The sequence below is a fragment of the Choristoneura fumiferana genome, chromosome 22 (genome assembly GCF_025370935.1).
Source record: "Choristoneura fumiferana chromosome 22, NRCan_CFum_1, whole genome shotgun sequence".
In the NCBI taxonomy this organism is placed as follows: domain Eukaryota; kingdom Metazoa; phylum Arthropoda; class Insecta; order Lepidoptera; family Tortricidae; genus Choristoneura; species Choristoneura fumiferana.
This window is the reverse complement of record NC_133493.1, coordinates 6,882,495-6,901,565: the sequence shown is the minus strand read 5'-3', so window position 1 is coordinate 6,901,565 and position 19,071 is coordinate 6,882,495. Positions and strand designations below refer to the sequence as shown.

Here is a 19,071-nt window from a genome sequence, read left to right as displayed (position 1 = left end):
ACGACATTAGCAAGGTTCCGTTTGTCACTCTTCGGGTACGTAATCTTCAAAAAAATCAAAACCTTCAAAATGAAATTCTGAGCAAATCACTATATGCGTCCACTGTTGGACAAAGTAGGACTTCCTCGTAGACCTCCAGTTGCTTCAGTTGCAAGCGGCCTGCATTCACCGTGAACCCGCGGCTTTTATCAGGTCACCATACATCTCGTTGGTAGACGTCCTGCGCAAATAGATAATTAATAATAAGCAGTATACAATACTCTCCTATATAATATAGTATCGTTTGTAGTTACTCTTTTTCCGAAGCGATGAACAATCCCGTAGTATTCCGCATTACTAAAGTTCACACTAACCCATTCGATGCTGCCTGTGTTCTAGGAAGGCTTTAGATCTTGCAATTTGTTCTGACGCCGTCAAAGAACTTTTCTGAGAAGTTCTGAGCTGAAAGTCCAATCAATTACTGGCCGCGAAAGTTGCATAATCGATTCGCCTACGCTTTCTGGAAAATTAATGTTTATAGTTTTTAGAACTAGTGTTAGGTAGTCAGAATATATTAAAAGCTAGAGAGTCGTATCACATAAAATAAAACTGTTGGTACTAATGTTTCGCTGAATGATCGTTTCGCCATTTATTCTGCGTTAGAATCCGAAATACGGAAATTCGCCGAAGTGCGAGCGATACTGATTTAGATGAATATAAGTTGAAGTGGGAATGGGTAGGGCAGATTGCTTGAAGAACACGTTCCGCGTTGCCAAGCCTCCTGCTGAGTGGACCGAATAGTTTTGCCCGTAGATCGAATTTAAGGGAAAAGGAATATTTGAAGGATTACGCCAGAGGCCTCAAATTGTTTGTACCAAACCAAAGCATTGTTAGGCCGAATGATCGTTTGTTAATATTTTTCAGCTGAAGCAGAAAATGGTTCAGAAGAAGAAACGTCGCGGGCAAATGCTAGTTACAATATAATCTCGTTAGTTTCCATATGGCGCGTATAAACGTCAATTTCATTATACGTTTCAATATTGACTTGTCGGCAAGTTGACAATAGATCCTAAGTATTATTATCCTATTAATGAAAATGTTCTTGAACCTATGATGATATTATACGTAGTTGTGGACTAGCGAGGAATTATGTTTCAGTTGATGCATACGGAAAAAATATGGTAGGCTTGTGGTTTGACCCATGTCCTTTTAAGTAGAGGATCGTGGTTCCAAACTCGAGGCGTTCTTATTGTCTAATGCGCTCGGAATCACAATCGTTTTTATCACTTCTTTCTGCCACACAGTATGGGATGAGGGTAGAGAGAGACGGCGAATGCGATCGCCAGCACTTGGGCGTTAGACAATAAAGTCTCATATTTCTAAGTTTTTCGGAACTAAAAGCGATACTTATTACTTTTTAAAACTACGAAATTATTGGCAAACGAAAGATATTGTGAGAAAATTTGTATGAACCTGCAACACAATGTACTGTGTTAAGTTCCTGATTCGCACCGGGCCTGCAGCCCTTAATCTGAGAAGCCTGTTTGTAGTAGTGGAACGTAGTTGACGATGGATGTAGATGTATATTGACATCATCCTGATTCAATAAACAAAACTTGAAGATTTTCCTTTAAACCATCTGAAGGTATACAATTTGAAGAAATAGAAGGTTATAGCAGCTAATTTTGAACTCTGCATGCGATGTTTCGAGCTTTATTTGAAAAAGAATGGCTCTTTGTACGGGTTAGGTTAGTGTTTGTACGAGTAGTAATAAGGAAGGTATGCCGAGGCTAGCATTGTCAAGTGCCATCCGGAATCTAACTGTATTTTTAACCGACTTCTCAAAAATAATAATAAAAGTGGTTATAATATTACCTAATCTTTCGTGAGACGTATTTGAATAAGTAGCAAAAATCAAATGGTAGGTTTCTGTCTCATAATCGTGAGTTCAACCATTTCGTTTTTGTAATTTATAAATGAGGTTATCAATTCGACTCGTATGTAATGTAATATTATTGAAATTGCACGGTTTTGGGTATCTTTGTCTCCCACCAGCTCTTAAACAAAATGCATAAAATTTCATAATTGTACTTTAGTACTTATGTGTGTTGTGTACGCATCTGTGTTTACCCCCGCATATAAATATAAAGGGATTTTTAGTTTTACAAAGGATAGTCTGATGGCCGATGGGGTCAAAAGGTTCTCGAATGGCGTCCGCGGACCGGGAGACGAGCTGTCGGTAGGCCTCCAACAAGATGGAGCGACGACCTGGTTAAGATCGCGGGATCGCGGTGGATGCGAAAAGCACAAGACCGGTCTGAGTGGTGAGCCTTGGGGGAGGCCTATGTCCAGCAGTGGACGTCTTTCGGCTGACATGATGATGATGATAAAAGGATAGTCTAACTTATGGAATAGTGCAAGTTTCATCAAAATAAATTCTGAAGTTTTTGACACTAGGGAAACGTGCAGTTTTTAGAACATGTCATCCACGTAAAATACAAAGAAATAATTGAAGTAAAGGCAAAAAATTACGATGTCTCTCGATCGACCAACCCCAACTCGTCCGCTTTACAGCCTTGCAATGTAATACAAATTGCAAGACTTTTCTTCTTTTTGCGGGGGCGAGCAATCGATCTAGGTCATCCATCGAAAAATGATTTTCTTCAAATTTTAGCCTTTTACGAAGGTGTACAGTACAACCGTTGAATAATTACTGTTTGTTTTAACCTGAACCAGTTTTGTATGTGAGCTAAGTTTAACTTGTCATTCGCTACAATGTATTGAGCATACAGTGGGTTCAAATTGTTTACATGCACTAACACTAGTAGGTGTCTATTTAATAAGTGTTGTCACTTGTCATACAATTTTATCGTTTTTAATTTTGATTACATTGAATGTACTTGCCTTATAACCAGGAACGGAAAAGTGGTAACAGTTGATTCACGAAAAATACACGAGCATAGTCAAAGTCAAGTATTACCAGCATAATTGTGTAAGTAGTTAGAAAGAAATGACTATTTATTTTCTACCTACTGGAGTAATCTAATACTAACCTACGTAATAACCTACTCGTAAATTATGTTTCGATACAACTAATTTCAAGACAACTTTGATCACAAAAATTGACTTGAAACCTGAAAATTGATTTGACTGATGTCATTTTTTTCATTTATTAACATACAAACAAAGCCAGCTTAATAACAGATTGTTAAAAATGTTTCTGGCAACGTAGCAATAACAGCGTTCATAAAAAATATACAGATATTATGTACGCCCAAAACGCACTGTTATAAATAAATAGACTGTGTCTTTGCTCTACCAATATTGGCTCGACAGATTTTTAAGTAATTGCCTCTTCTCAACTCGTCGGTGCACTGTTAAGCCCATTTTAGACTTGCAAGAAACATCGCCATTGAAGCTGTGGTGGCCCAATGGTTTGACTTAATGCCTCTCAAGCAGATGGTCGTGAATTCGAGCCCGGGCTCGCACTTCTGAGTTTTTCGGAATTTATTTGCGAAATTATGTACATTCGAAATTTACCACGAGCTTCACGGTGAAAGAAAACATTGTGACTTAGCCTGCACACACCGAGGATGAAATTTAACGGGGTGTGTGAAGTTCACAATCCGCACTGGGCCCGCGTGGGAACAACAGCCCAAGCCCTCTCATTCTAAGAGGAGAGCTGTGCCCTGCAGTGGGACGTATATAGCCTGAGATGTCCAGTTGTTTTTTTGAAGTACCTATAAATGGCTTCTAACGAATACTACCTATGACAATGAAAGATTAAGGGGCTGTTTCACCATCCATTGATTAGTATTAACTGACAGTTAAATGTGATGCCGTCTCTATTTGTTTCGTTCGAATAGACGGAGACGGCATCACATTTAACCGTCAGTTAACACTAATCAATGGATGGTGAAACAGTCCCTAAAAATAAGTATTTATTATGTCACATTTTTGACGTTTCATTTTCACATGCGCCGTGATAGAAGATATTAACGATTCCTCTTCGATTTGTTTTTTTCTTATTGTCGTGCCCGGTTACCTACCTTAATCAAATCCAATACATATTTTGCCCCATCATTGATACCCGTCATCAAGCCACGCAATCAACCCCATCCTACAACATGGATGACATAAGCAGGATTCCCTCCCCATTTAAATAAGTTGAATGCGCTTCCCAGTGCACGTGCACACTCAAGGTCCTACCCCACATCCTCTCATGCTTGCAATTAAAACGAAAAACAGAGCGAAAAAACAACATCTAAAAACAACAAGTGCGAGCGGGATCGCGCGCCTCATTTGCCCGAGCACTTTTATTTCCACTTGCACTCAGGGAGGTCGTCGGCCAATCAACGTACGGTGCTGAGCCCGCTCCGCATTGGCCGGTTTGAATAGAGAACATTTTTTCAAAAATGGAACAAAAGAGGGTAGGTAATAGCGAGTTTTGTTTCTTCGAGTGCTTGATTCGAGTGGCGGTACTTGGCCCGTAGGGTCTCATGGTTTTAATTGCCTTAGTAGATTCACATTCGTTGTTTGTTGAGCGCTCTCAGGGTAAGCCGGCTTTTCAGTATGATGTTTAACATTGTTATTTATTACTGGGAACTCGGGCCCTCGTAAGTATTACGTAACAAGCAGATTAGCTTTGTTTATTTCGCTATAACAATCAGTCTTTACGGAGTTCGTTGGCGCGTTCAGCGGATTTGGTTCTTGAAAATTGTGGCAAATATTCTTAAGTTAATAAAGAATTTTTACATATTTGTTTGTCAACCAATCTAACCAAGGTGTTTTTAAAATTCATCATCATTGTACAAGTATATGAGCCCAGTTCTTGTCGGTGGAGTAATAGCTATTTTGTACGCCTCTTTGGTAATGTTTTGAGCTCCTGATACATTGACCTTCTCTTTGGGTTATTTCAGCAGGTTGTTAAGTTAATTTGACTGAAGTAAGCACTTAAATGAATTGGAAAGACTGTATTCGTTAAGCAGTTTTTATTTATTTATAGAAATACAACCAGTGCAGTCTCAAAAGTAATACCAGTAATTAAAATCTCCATTCGCATTGCCCTAACTTGATCGTCGCGTGCGTTCCAGCCATAAGGTTGGCAACACTGACTAATAGTGTTAGCAACATCAATCCATTTCCTTTTGCCGCCGTTTTGCTACTTCCGTTCGTTAATACAGGCTATTACTTTCACACTCAATTTTTTTTCATAGCTTAAAAAAACCGTTTTGTTTTAACTGGGTCACTTTTAAGTTAGATAAAAGGCGATACTTAAAACGCGTAACTATCGATTATACTCACGACATAGTTCACATGAACATTTATTTGCATAATTGTCAGTTAATTTATTTATACTACTGATCGTTAAATAGTGTGCATAATTAATCCAAATTACAATTGTTAAGCGCCTTGCTTGACCATTTCTAACGCAGCTAGGGATTTGGACCTATGTATTTCTGAACCATCAAAACTAGAGCTTTTTAAAGGAAGCTAGAATAAAGACTGGTTACCGAACGAGAAAGTTACACCTTGAACGTCATCTGTACTTTCTATTAAGTACCTATTTAAAAAACAGTGTAACATAGAACCTTCTCCTTTTTTATAGTCGATTAAAAAAATGTGTTTCTAGCAGTCGTCTACATTGCAGAAACTATTAATTTAATCGTTTAAAAATGTGGAATATTGATTTTGGGGAAATTATTTTATATATCAGTCGCTAGTTTTGGGTACTGCTCTCAATGAAAATCAGCGCCACATCTTGCTGTAGCATTATGCTGAGTGGAATCCTATTTAGCGTCTTGTTTGTCTCATGTTTTTCGTTTTTTCTGTGATTTTGATGTTTTATTACGATTAATAAATGTTCTTAATAAATCTTTCTTTCCTTATTCTGTAAGACCTCTGCAATAACGCTGTTAACCACAGACATCTTTTGCAGGAACCTTGCGGCACCGCATCCCGAGAGCAACTCATCAGTGGAGGTGGTCACGCTGCATAAAGAGAGTTGCCAAAGGCTAGAGTACCTAGCAGAGCGGCAGAAACAACTCTGCCTGCTGTCTGACAAGATGATACAAGTAAGAAATAAACCCACAATAGGCTAGTGTCCTAGCCGAGACGAGATGGACGGATGACCTGGTTAAAGCCGCGGGTTCACGGTGGATGCAGGCCGCTTCCCACCCAGGCAACTGGAGGTCTATGGGGGAGGCCTTTGTTTGTGAGGCTAATGTCCTATTCTAATAAATCCGTCAGTTATTGCTATTGATTGATGAAAAATACGTGTCAAAATATTAGACACTCATGTTTTCTTTTATCATTTAAAAAAAATAAGATATAGCTAAAAGTTAAGGCACTTGTCCCACCGCCGACGATGAGCGAGAAGCGAGTAGAGCGAGTAACTAGAAACGAGTGGGCGAGCAGCGAGAAGCGAGTGTAGTTTTGTCGCTCGGCTGTAAGCGAGTGTTCGCGTGCGACGGGCGATTACTCGCTCCACTCGACTCGCTCGTGCGGGGCGGCCGCCAAGCTGACATCGCTGAGCGAGTATCTATAGCTCAGCGAGTTTTATAGCTCTTGTCGCTGCGACAAAAGATGTAAGAGCGAGTTCTCGCCGACAGTGTGAACAGCCAGCGATCAACTATTAATATATGTGTCTCTTTTACTCACACAGGATCTTATATCTTTTGTTCGTTTCTTGAGCGAGAAAATAGTCGATAGCCAATCGTTTCCTCGCTGGCGGTGAGACAAGTGCCTAAAGCTTCGCGTGATGTCACGCCTTGCTACACTTTTCAGCACGGCATTATGTCACGAGCTCCCACTCCCGGACTTTGACGCGCTTCGTTTTTCTAATATTTTGTTTAGATTGACAAAAGAAAATATAATGTGTTCAACATTTTCTGATAGTTTAATTAACGGAAAAAATCAAACAAGCTTTTATCAAAATAAAACTGCCCCGTGCCATACCGCGGAATAAATAGATTATATTTTTTTGGCGGGGAATTACCTATTTGTATTATACAGTCAAGTGCAAAAACAAGTATCTATTCGAACCACTCAAAAATATGCTACTACGGCCTTATTGCGTCGGAATAAGAGTCTGTGGTTACTTATTTTTTTAAATTTGAATTAAAGTTCATTTTACTTTGACAATACAATACAAATAGGAAATTAATTCTTAAAATATATTCTATTTATTCCACGGTATGACACGGGGCGGTTTTATTTTGATCAAAGCGTGTTTGATTTTTTCCGTTATTCGTTATCCACCTTATTGTGTCGGAATAAGAGTCAGTGGTACTTATTTTTGAAATTTTTTAAGTATTATTTACACTTTTTTTTTATTCGACTGGATGGAAACGAGCAAGTGGGTCTCCTGATGTTAAGAGATCACCACCGCCCATAAACTATAAACACCAGGGGTATTGCAGTTGTAGTTGCAATCTAGAGACCTAAGATGGGATACCTCAAGTGCCAGTATTTCACCGGCTGTCTTACTCTCCAAGCAGAAACACTGCTGCTTCACGGCAGGATTAGCGAGCAAGATGGACTTGACTGTACCATTTTAAAAATGATTTATGAGAGGTATTCCATCTAGAGTCAGTAGCTCCCTTGGATCCTAGAATTTTATGCTTTGCTCATTTCAAGTAAAAATGTACCAGTTACGATTGAAGTTGTAAAATTGTTCAATACCTATTTTCTTGAATGTTACATTTAATTTAGTTTACAAATTTTTTAATTTGTTACTTTTGGGTACTCAGTTACGGGCGGACGAAGAGTGATGACTGTACTGGTGATGACGTCTTGCGTTACAGGCCATTTGGGAATAGTTCATTATTATTCGTTGGTTTTTATGCTCTGCTAATAATCTGAGATATTAATTCCACAGCAAATAGGTAATTGTTGTAAAGCACACCGGTTCAAGAGCTCAATTAAATCGTTAGAGCAGGTGGTCGACACATATAATTAACTGTAAACCTGATCGTTGTAATTACAGAGAAGTCCATAAACCCAAAAGCTTTATAACGCTTCATAAATGTATGTTTATCCAAACTGCTGGAGTGACGAAGAGAGTTCAGCAAAGATAAGTTTTAGTTAAAATTTCATTTTGAGATTTTTCCTGACAGTACTTTTTTGACTGTATTGTCATTCAAACTATAATATATCGATATATGTACCAAATTTCAAGTTTATCAGATTACTGGAAGTGAACGAAATGACTTGCAAGATTTGATTGAAAAAACAAATTATACTCGTATATTGCAAGACTGGAAATTCTTACACATGCACTAAAATCACATTGACATATTATTATTTTTGTTGTATGTTTCTGTTATAATATTGAATTTTTTTTTATTGGGATCATGTTTTTATTGTAATTTTTTATGACGACCTTTTTGTGAATTTCTTATATTTTTGGCATGTCTCAATTGGAATGTGTAATTTTCATTTAAGAAATAAATCCATCTATCTCTCTAGCAATGTGCTAGAGATAATCTACATACAAAATATTATTATACTCAAGTTTACTCCTTCAGAAAGTGCGCTTATGTTCAATAGCGTGACGGACCTAAATTTTATTGGCTGTATCATTATATTATAGAAATTCAATTTGGAAACAATGAATAAGTATAGAAATTATGCAAAAAATTATAATAATATAAATAGACAGATCAAGATAATGTTTCGATGATGATTAGGTATCTCAAACAGAAGGAAAACCAAGAAACTTCCAATAACGACATCGTCACTTCATCGTCATTAACCCGTCAATTGCCCAATAAAATGGAGAATCGTTGAGATTTTATTTCGCTTAATTATATTGCTGAAGTAATTAACTTTTACGAACGCATTCGATTTATGGCGTAGCATTAGAAGTATTAGTTTATGAGAATTACGCGAATGAATTACTGTTTTATGATAGTCTCTAAAGCATTAATAATTTAAGCTAAGTTTAGACTTGCAAGAAAAATCGTGCAAGTTACATTACATTGCGAGGCCGTAAAGCCAACGAGTTTGTAGTGGTCAATCGAGTGCCGCAATGTAATGCAACTTGCACGATTTTTCTTGCAAGTCTAAACTCAGTTTTATACTATAATAGCTCATAAAATATAACTAGGATCCATCAACAATGAAAGCTGTCCATCCTTAATATCATCAGACTCAGAAAAAAAATCATTTGTGATAATGTTTTTGTTTTGGCCTTAATTAAGACTTCTTTCACTTATTGCGTATTTAAATTTGCCCCTAAATTAGAATATGCAGACAATTCGGACTTAGTTCATTTGCAACGAAAATAAATTTGGTTCTAAATACTTTTCAGCACAATTAAATTTTGAGTACCTGTAGGTATTCACCTTTTGACGGTGTTAATTTAAGTAAGAATTCAAAACAGTCAATTTATGTGAACGTTTTTCCATTTTTAATTTAACTTGCATTAATATCTGAAACAGTGGAGCGTGCAATATCTAACACGTCCTACCAGCCCTAGAAATAAACTAATATAATTTTTTTAGGCACCCTTTGTTTTGTCAGATATTGCTGCTGGTGTCTGTACGGAACGACAGAAAATTGTTTATACTTTTGTGCCCAATTAATTCAGTCCAAATCTGACGCAATCCTGTTTCCAAATTCCAGGTTCTCCAGACGGGAGCGATACAGGCAGTCGAGGAGTGCCAGCACCAGTTTCGCCACAGCCGGTGGAACTGCAGCACTGTCCAGAACTCCACTGACATCTTCGGCGGAGTGCTCAAATTTAGTGAGTAGATCTTTCTCATTATCTTCATTGTCATGCCAGTTTGAAGACTTGGTAGAGTTAGCTTCATCTAGTCATTACATCTGGATTGAAGAATGAGTAGCTAGCATTGATGACGTCTTCTCTCAATCACGGGTCTACGTGGCACAATCGAATCACTCGACGTGACGATGTAGTGATAAGTTGATATTGTGTTCTATAAAAATCAAATACCTATTATGTGACTTATTACCAGACAGGTACAATTGTTAATAAATTTGGCGATTATTTAATACATTTGGTAAACCTTTCATTTATTGGTCTCATAATACTGAAGTAGCAGGTACTCTTATAATTATTTGACCTGTACATTTAATTTAGTTTGGCCTAGCGTTTTTATTGCAAAGATATTATAAACATATACACGAAGAAACAAATTCAGGTGCAGTGAATTACAACTTTGATGAAGTTAACAATGTTTCTTAAAAATAATATCGTTAAGCTATAGTTCAAAGTGAACGGCATGTTCTACTTGGAATATACGTGTCCATCTAGTATCCATCACTACCTCGTCAACGTCATTGTTTACTTCCCCAGATCTTAAGTTGGCCCGGATATAAAAAGAACTAGATGCGATTATTTTTGTGTTCAATAATTTAAGTTAGCTTGAAAAGATCCCTTTTAGGGATAAGTTCGCCTTTGTACTGTTTTTCTTTTGTTGTTTTTTATATTATTTTTGTGTTTTATGTAAAATAAAGTGTTTACATACATAAATGCGGGTACAGCTCGGGTGTGAAGTGTGTTTGTTAGACGCTAAAATAGCTGGATTTATTTAAGTGAAGTTTCTTATTATAATTCATTATAAAAAGCTAGATCTTTGCAATCAAATAAAGATTACCTAATTTATATTAGAAATTGCCATGGGATCGGGATTTGCGTTTGTGAAGTCTTGAAATCTCAGCCGCTAAGAATAGAGAAGTGAAATTTTGCACAACAAGGAGGGCTTCTGTGACGGTCTGGTTAGCGCTAGTAGGTACATGTTAGGTCCGTTTGTCAACTTTGACATTTGTGCCACGTTTGTGATTGGTTAAAAAAACTGAATGAGCCAATCTAAAACAAGATTAACGTCAAACGGGCCTCTTGATACTAACGCCATCTAGCGATTTTCACCTGTCAATTAAGTAACCCTCATTCCCATGGATAATTCAATAAAAAAAAGTTAGGTGAAGCTCAGCTGGGTTCCTTGTTAATTTCCTAAGCAACACTTTAAAACCGTACTTCAAGGAATCATTTCAAGACCTGCTGTTTATTTTCAAATGTCGAACGCATCACGTGTTAGACCGTTGACTGACGTGTGTTTACCTCCTGTATCCAGTATAACCTGACCTCTTACTTTGATGGAAAAAAAGAACTTGAGGGTAGTTAGGTGTGCGGAACAAGCAAGGTCTCAGATTTTGGTCGATGCAAGTCACTGACCTTTTGGTAAGTTTTGGGAATTTCTTTAGATACTGTGTAGATTGTGGGTATTTATAATAGGATAATGTTAGCAGTTGATATTATTTTATCTTTGTTATGATTCAGTTGCGCTGTGGGAGACGTTGTTATGATCACACTATCGAGTTTCTATTGAGATACAATTTGTTGGAAGTATACAATTAATAAAAACTCTTTACGTATTTCAAAATAATTTCGTGTTTTTTACTTTATTTCTTTTAGGAAGCTTAAAATTGATTTGTTACTCGTATGGCAACCGACTGTTTTTTAAAACGCTTATATTACTCGTGGCTTTGCCAGTAACTAAGTATAAATTAATGTAACGAAACCTTTGACCTTGATTATCACCTACTTCTTATTATGGTACTGACTTGGCACTTACATGTAGTTCTGATGACAATACAATAAAGGGTATCATTGAGCTGATCTAAGGATAGAGCCGGAAGCTAGGCACTAGAACTTCAAGACGGAACAAGGTAACTCAGCCGTAGTTGGGCTTGTTAGAAAAGTCTTAGGATATACTTTGACCATATTTGGTATCCTGGGTCTGATAATGGATCAGTCGTGCAGGTTTACCGTTAAGCACGTTTTTAGTTTAGAAACACTAACGCTGATAGATGTGTCAAAATGTTAGAAGCCAAATGTATTCATGGTAAAGTGGACTATGGCGTGCATTGAGTAGGCAGCAGGGTAGCCAGTGCTGGTGCTGGTGGCGCGCTGCTGTGGAGCAATCTACCAACTGCCTACCCTGGAATCGACCCAATGCATGCCAATCATAGTCGATGTATGTATGTATGTATAAAAGTGTCTGAAATACAATTAACCGTTGATTATTAGAAAAAGTTGACTGTCCATGCTTTAACCACTGTCCGTTTTTAATTCCAGAATCCCGCGAAGCCGCGTTTGTGCACGCGTTGTCATCGGCGGCGCTCGCGCACGCCGTGGCCCGGGCTTGCTCCCGTGGCGAGTTGAACGAGTGCTCGTGCGACGCGAGGGTTCGGAAACGCACGCCGCGGCACTGGCAATGGGGGGGATGCTCTGAGGTAACTGCATCAACATCATCATCGTCAAGAGCACTCCTGCATGCCAGTTTACTATCGCGTCAAGTTAAACAAGTTTCCACTGCACCATCATCATTAGATGGAAGACGTCCACTATATGCACCATTTCTTTGCGATGTAATGGGAGGTGTGCTAATGCTGCATTTTTCTAGTTTTTAATCGCTCGAAATTTTTTCTTTCCAAATGCCGGCTAACCTGAGAAATTAAATGCCTAACATGTAAAAGGCATTAGAAAAAGTGCTGAAGAGAAAATAAAATAATGATCACGTAGATTTAGGTCCTACCTATTAATATATTACCAATGGATTGGCTCTGAAGTTACTAAAGAGTTACAACTTTTTGTGGGTATTAAAACATGGACTCAAAATCTTTCATTTACTAATGGCACTAGGTCTTTACAGGCGTGGTGGCCTAGTGGTTTGACCTATGGTCTCTCAAGCAGAGGCTCATGGGTTCAAATATGAGTTTTTCGAAATTGATGTGAGAAATTACATTTGGAATTTACGATTGGTTTTTGGGGTCTTTTTGTATTTTTTATTTCAACTCCAAATTTTTTTACTTTTACGGTCATCCCGTAAAACCCATATCGAAAATACAAACTGAAACATAGATGCACAGAAAAACCAGAAAATAGACCAGCGCTGGGAATCGATCCCAGGTCCTCGGCATTCCGTGCCACGTGCTATATCGCTACACTACAATTTACGGTGAAGGAAATTAACATCGTGAGGTCTGCACAAACCTGCTAAGCAATTCGATAGGTAATGTGTGTGGAAGTTCCCAATCTGCACTGGGCCCGCTTGGGAATTACGGCCCAAGCACTCTAGTTTTGAGAAGACCTGTGCCCAGTAGTGTGACGTATAGGCCGAGACGACAATGATGACTTAGGTCCTTGAAATGTATATAATTCTACTACATGGAGTTATAGATTATTATTAGTATTTATTAGTACTAACAACCTTACGCTACTTGCATCCATTCAACTTATCAAACGGAAACCGTTGCATTATAATCAAGATCACAATCACTCATCAACAGTATACTTATCAGTACATTACTAAGAAATTTCGGTAATCGATGTACTCCAAAGCTACTGCAAAATAAATAATATGATCTATATCAATTTCCAGGATATCAAATACGGTGAAATTTACAGCCGCGACTTTGTGGACTCAAGAGAAGATAAAAACACAGATGAGGGGCTCATGAATCTGCACAACAACGAAGCTGGAAGACGGGTAATAATTCCAATATAAAAGATACAAAGTAATAGTTACAATAGAAAAGAGATATAAATAAAATAAGACTAAAACACGCAATCGGCAAATACATTAACTTGTTTATTGAATCAGGCGTTACTTTGCGGAGGTCCATATCAATGAACTAAAATAATTTCCTTGCTCACCCGCGATCTTACGATAGCTAAGCTTAGCTATCGTAAGGTCGCGGGTGAGCAAGGAAATTATTTTAGTACATTAACTTGTTGTTTTCACTTCAAAATTAGCAAGTTATTAAAAGTTACGGAAACGGGGTTTCGTGCCATCACCAACGAAATTCTTGTTACTTTCTGTTCTGTTCTTGTTTCCAGCATACTTTTGGAAATCTGTAGATTTTGCAACTTGTTACTGTTTTACAATCATAACAACACATCTTGTCAACATTCAAGACTGACCCATACCTACTTACAGAAAATCCACTGATTAAAATATCTGACGGATAAATATGATGCCGTCTCTGTTTGTTTTGTTCGAATAGACAGAGATCGCATCACATCTATCCGTCAAATAAACTTAATCAATGGGTAGTGGAACAGCCCCTTAATGTTGAAATTAAACAAGAGTTGTTTTAGGCGGTCCGCGGGCGCATGCAGCGTGTCTGCAAGTGCCACGGCATGTCGGGGTCATGCTCAGTGCGCGTCTGCTGGCGGCGGCTGCCCCAGCTCCGGGCTGTTGGAGACGCGCTCACCACCAGATATGAAGGTGCTTCGCATGTTAAGGTATGTCACAATAGGCTGCATTCAAAGAAATAGAATTAGTCCGTCAGTTTCATTTCCATAAATATCGGACTCCTTCTTTTTTCTTAATCAAAAGCGCGTCAAAGTTTAGAAGAGGGATGACGTCACTTCACTTCTTGTTAAAAATGTACGTGGGCAAATATTCGAACGCTTTGACCGCGCGGTTATTAGCGTCCCACGTTTATATAACACAACGGAAAGACAAGTCAAAAGAATTTTAATCACGCTAAATTCAGCATCGGTATTGTCTTCAATTTTCATAAAAAAACAACCCTGGGCATTACCTCTTTTAATAACACCTGCGAAGACACCTATGACAAAAAAAACGCTGCAAAAACGCTGAATATTCGCCCACGTCACATAATGTATGTCACGCGGAACTTTGACCGGAAGTAATATCCATATTTTTTTGTTTAATTTACAAAAGAAAAAATATGTTTATGCAAATTAAGTTTTTGTGATAAATCTTAAATATGCTACAGATTTTTTTTATATAAAATTAACAGTAAGTATTACAAAAACTTAAAATTGGTTCCGCTTGTAGTAAAAAAATCTTAGGTAGGTACGAGTATAAGTACCTATCTACAATACCTACATACCCAAAAATACATAAGACCAACGTAAATGACCTAAGAAGATTAGAGTCGAGAAATAAAATTCAGCATGATAATGATGCAACAATTTATAAAAATACATAAAGAATTGTGATTTCCTATAATCGGTTGCATCATGTATTTTTTTTTACTAGGTGCTTATCTAACTTTCGATATTGTTCATTTTATGCCTACAGGTTGTAGAAAGAAAGAGAGGCAAGAACATCCGAAAGCTGAGACCACTCCATGCGGACATGAAGAAGCCAAATAAGACTGATTTGGTCTACCTGGAAGACTCTCCTGACTATTGTGAACCGAATGACGAGTAAGTTCCACCAGTTCCTTTCTTCTACAGGTCGGCCAGGAGTAGGCGGGGTCTTTACCTTTACATTGTCAGCATCCCTATATTTCGCACAAAGCGTTTTCGCTCGTCCATTAATAAAAATATATCTGGAGATCTGAGGAGTGGAACGCCTTGCTAGCGTCTGTGTTCTCTGATGGCTACAATCTAGCCGTCTTCAAATCTAGGGTGAATGGCTATTTATTAGGTAAGCGTGCTCCATCTTAGCTTACCATCAGTCGTGATTGTGGTCAAACTCAAGCATATTTCTGTACAAAAAAGTTTATTATGATCAATTAGCTTTTAACGCGGCATCACTAATCATCATTATCATCATCTATAGTGTTCAATCTACTTGCTCCCACGGCACGCCATTGAGCTCCATTTTCAGGTTTTCTCTTTTAACCCTTGCCTGCTGCCTTACCAAAGTTAACGTTCTAACTAGTAAATTAGCCAAGAGCAACTATTTAGTGGGCGCAATGTAATTATACGGTGCCCTGCACTACTTTTGCCGTCATGCGGTCTCCATTTGCATGGAGAATTACATTGTGGTCTTCATCCACGTTATACGAAGAACATTTTGGCGCAAAATCTTATGCCTCTAGACTAAGCAGTCCATATTTCTGGATTTTACAGGCATACGTCTATATCTCCTGAGAATATCGAGATAAAAAGTAGCTTAAGTATTATTTTCAGAGATGACCCCAAGATATTTCTTATTTTCCAGACTTGGAATCCTTGGAACGCGTGGCCGTTCCTGCAACAGAACTTCAGCAGGCCTCGACGGCTGCCGCCTGCTTTGCTGCGGGCGCGGCTACCAAACCAGAGTGCTGGACCATGAGGAGAAGTGTCGATGCCGGTTCGTATGGTGCTGCAAAGTGCACTGCGAATTGTGTCGGTACAAACGAGACCATCATGTTTGTAACTAACCAAATAGACAGTGAAATTTAAATGGATAGGAATCTTTAAGGACTTGTCCTACTAACATTATCGTTTCCTTCGGTCTAGTCAAATCGAATGCAGCTATGCCCTATTAAGGTGTTATTTTATTCAAAATGTACTTACAATTTTGATGCGTTACACTTTGAACATCGATCAATGCTTGGGAAAAATTGTCAATCATTGAAAATCCTTGAAGTATCCTTGAAGGAGTTAGTGTTTAGTTAAGCTAACAGCTACGGATATCAGCTAGAATATTCCGAATTAACTTTGGGATAATTTACAATGAAACGCAGGTGGTGTTCAAGGAAGCCTTATTGAAGTCTGATTTTCAAATTTCGTAACGTGCCAACAGTATTTAATAGGGCAATGAAGAGGACGGAACCTACCAGGCGAATTTTAAATTCTTTAGTAGCACTCCAGGGTACAAGCTATTTTCAATTTGTTCGGACCGAAGAACGCCGAAAGCATCAAATGTAACAAGTCCTTTAGACAGTTGTTCAGCATACCAAATTTTATTGCTCGAAACTGTAGTTTTAATTTTATGTAAAACCCTTGGAATGGACTTGGAATCGGGAGTGTTGGACAATGGCTAGCAATTCATTGTCATTAGTTAACTTTTGTTATTGGACTTTCCTCGTTATACGATGCAATGATTTCTAAAGTTCTCTCTCTACCCACTGCACCGTAATCATACCATGAATGGAATATATCAGGCACGGAATGTAACGTGACACGGAATACACCATGTCAACGGCGTGTGATACCTATAAGAAGCGATGGTGGCGGTTGGTTAACAAACATGCTAGTGGGCACAGTCTCATATTTTTCAATACAAAGAAAATATTTTTGTCTGACATGTTCCTAATACTGTCATGGTATCATACGGTTTATACAGAATATGTTTGTAGTGAACAGTTCGTGACTGTGGTTCATTAGAAATATTTTAAAAATGATTAACGGTGACTTTTAGTACTGGCTAACTGTTTTATATTTGACACTGTATGTTGCAGTGAATTTAATTTTTGACGTCAAAATTTTGTAATTACTTTCATAATATTGATTGTATTAAAATGTTATCTTCCGTGTTCTTGCCATATAAACTAAACAATGCGTTGAAATGCATGAATTCATGAAATACAGTAATCTCAGGCTATAAATAGCTATGAAAGATTTTAAAAATATTCGCAGTGCATGGACTCGTAGAGTATTAAACGCCATTAGGTACCCAATAATTTCCAATGGGAAATTATTAATTGCACATCAAATAAATAATTGGCTATCAATTTATTCTCATCATTTATATACTTTTGTACATCAATTAAATTATTTCAATTGTATATTTTAATATACAAAAATACTACAATCACATCAAAAATACTGACTGCACAGCAAATTAATTAGAGCGTGCGCAAGTTAAAATGATTGAGTTTCTTTTAACAAATTTATTTGGGTTGAGCCGGTTTCTTCGAGATTTAAAAATCACTATCGTAGGTCGACGTTTCCACCGAAGCAAACCGGAGAGATTTTCTGAGTTTTTGAACTTCCGGTGGCCGCAACGTTACGATGTACCGGCCCCACGTTGGGCGCCAGTTAAAATTTTTAAAACTCAAGACCTTTTAAAGAATTTTACTTGTAGTAAAGCTCTTACTTTAACAACCTTATGCCAAGTTTACTGTAGAAATGACCGCTGTTGAATTGGACGTCGTGGTTTATATAGTCTTGACCTGATCGATTACTTCTCGAACCACGGCGTAATTGCTAGCTTCCTTGTATTTCCGATAACGTTCCTATTGTGTTGGAATGGGCTTTTGTTTGCTGTGTTTACCATAGTGTCATCTTTAGCTTTATGGGTTCGGATCTCTTGACTCTCCCCCTCTAATTTTGAAGCCCGTGGTTTCTTACAGACCTTGGCGCGAAGAAAACTGTAGGCAATGTAGACCGAAAACCAAGCTGGTGATAAATAATTTTTCACTGGTTTCCCTGGTTTGAAATATTTTTATGCCAGATTTGTTTACTTCACAATTCGTTCCGTCTAATAGATGAGACCCGTTTAACCATGACGTTTCTTCGTCATTTCTACATTTAATTTTTACTTCTGTTAAAATGTTAAAATACATGTAGATGACTTGAGGCGTTACAAGTTATTGGTACTAGGCTACAGTTACTTGTATTTTTGTGTAGTAGAATTCCAGTTCCACTTTTTTTTTAATCTAGTATTTTAACGAGGCTTTAGTACACCAAATGTGACTATGTCAGCCTAATTCCAGTTTCACAATTTTCTTTTTGTAGAACGCTACCTTTACAAATTAATTCCTGGAGTTCCAAGCAGTCTTCAATTTCATAGGCTTCCATCTTCGTGTAAGCTAGAGTTACCTTTCGCAGTATAGGATAGGTGCAGGTTGGGGAATTTTGGATAACGGGAACAATTTTTCCAGTTAAATATACTTGTGGTTTCACTAGTGGTATGTTTATAAGAAAAAATACACAACTATCTACTATCTTACTGTATACAGTAATAAAAGGTTCAATATCATTAATATTGTTAGATATCAATACCCTAACATCAATCTTACTTAAAAATTCTTGTAAAACATGTGATTGAATTATACTATAATGATAAATATGATGTTCGGCACAAGTAATTGCAGTAGTTAATCTATCAGCCATATCTTGTAAAGTTTGAGCTTGGAACAATAAAGTAAAAGCAAATTTCTGTTGAATTTTAACATTTGTTATTTGTATCATTTTACTGTCTAATTCGTCTTGTACAGAAGTTATTCTACTTATTTGATGATTGTATTCTTCTAAGATATCGCTTGTCATAGAAATTTGTTTATTATATGCTACTCGTACAGTTTCCAAATCTTTTTGTATATTGTTTAAATCATCTTGGTCCAAATTTCCTGTGATCGCCTTTATAACAG

The 19,071-nt window shown here is 37.6% G+C and overlaps 1 protein-coding gene across 1 annotated transcript in view; it reads left to right on the top strand.

The window, feature by feature from the left end:
- LOC141440380 (protein Wnt-4-like) overlaps nt 1–17,764 on the top strand; it is a 99,007-nt gene extending 81,243 nt beyond the window's left edge. Inside the window, exons 2-8 of the mRNA XM_074104887.1 lie at nt 5,918–6,053; nt 9,607–9,727; nt 12,083–12,240; nt 13,389–13,496; nt 14,108–14,254; nt 15,063–15,190; nt 15,933–17,764. Of these exons, the coding sequence (XP_073960988.1) occupies nt 5,918–6,053; nt 9,607–9,727; nt 12,083–12,240; nt 13,389–13,496; nt 14,108–14,254; nt 15,063–15,190; nt 15,933–16,134 (1,000 nt within the window). The 3' untranslated portion in view covers nt 16,135–17,764. The remainder of the gene's footprint in view (nt 1–5,917; nt 6,054–9,606; nt 9,728–12,082; nt 12,241–13,388; nt 13,497–14,107; nt 14,255–15,062; nt 15,191–15,932) is intronic.
- Nucleotides 17,765–19,071: the final 1,307 nt, after the last annotated feature.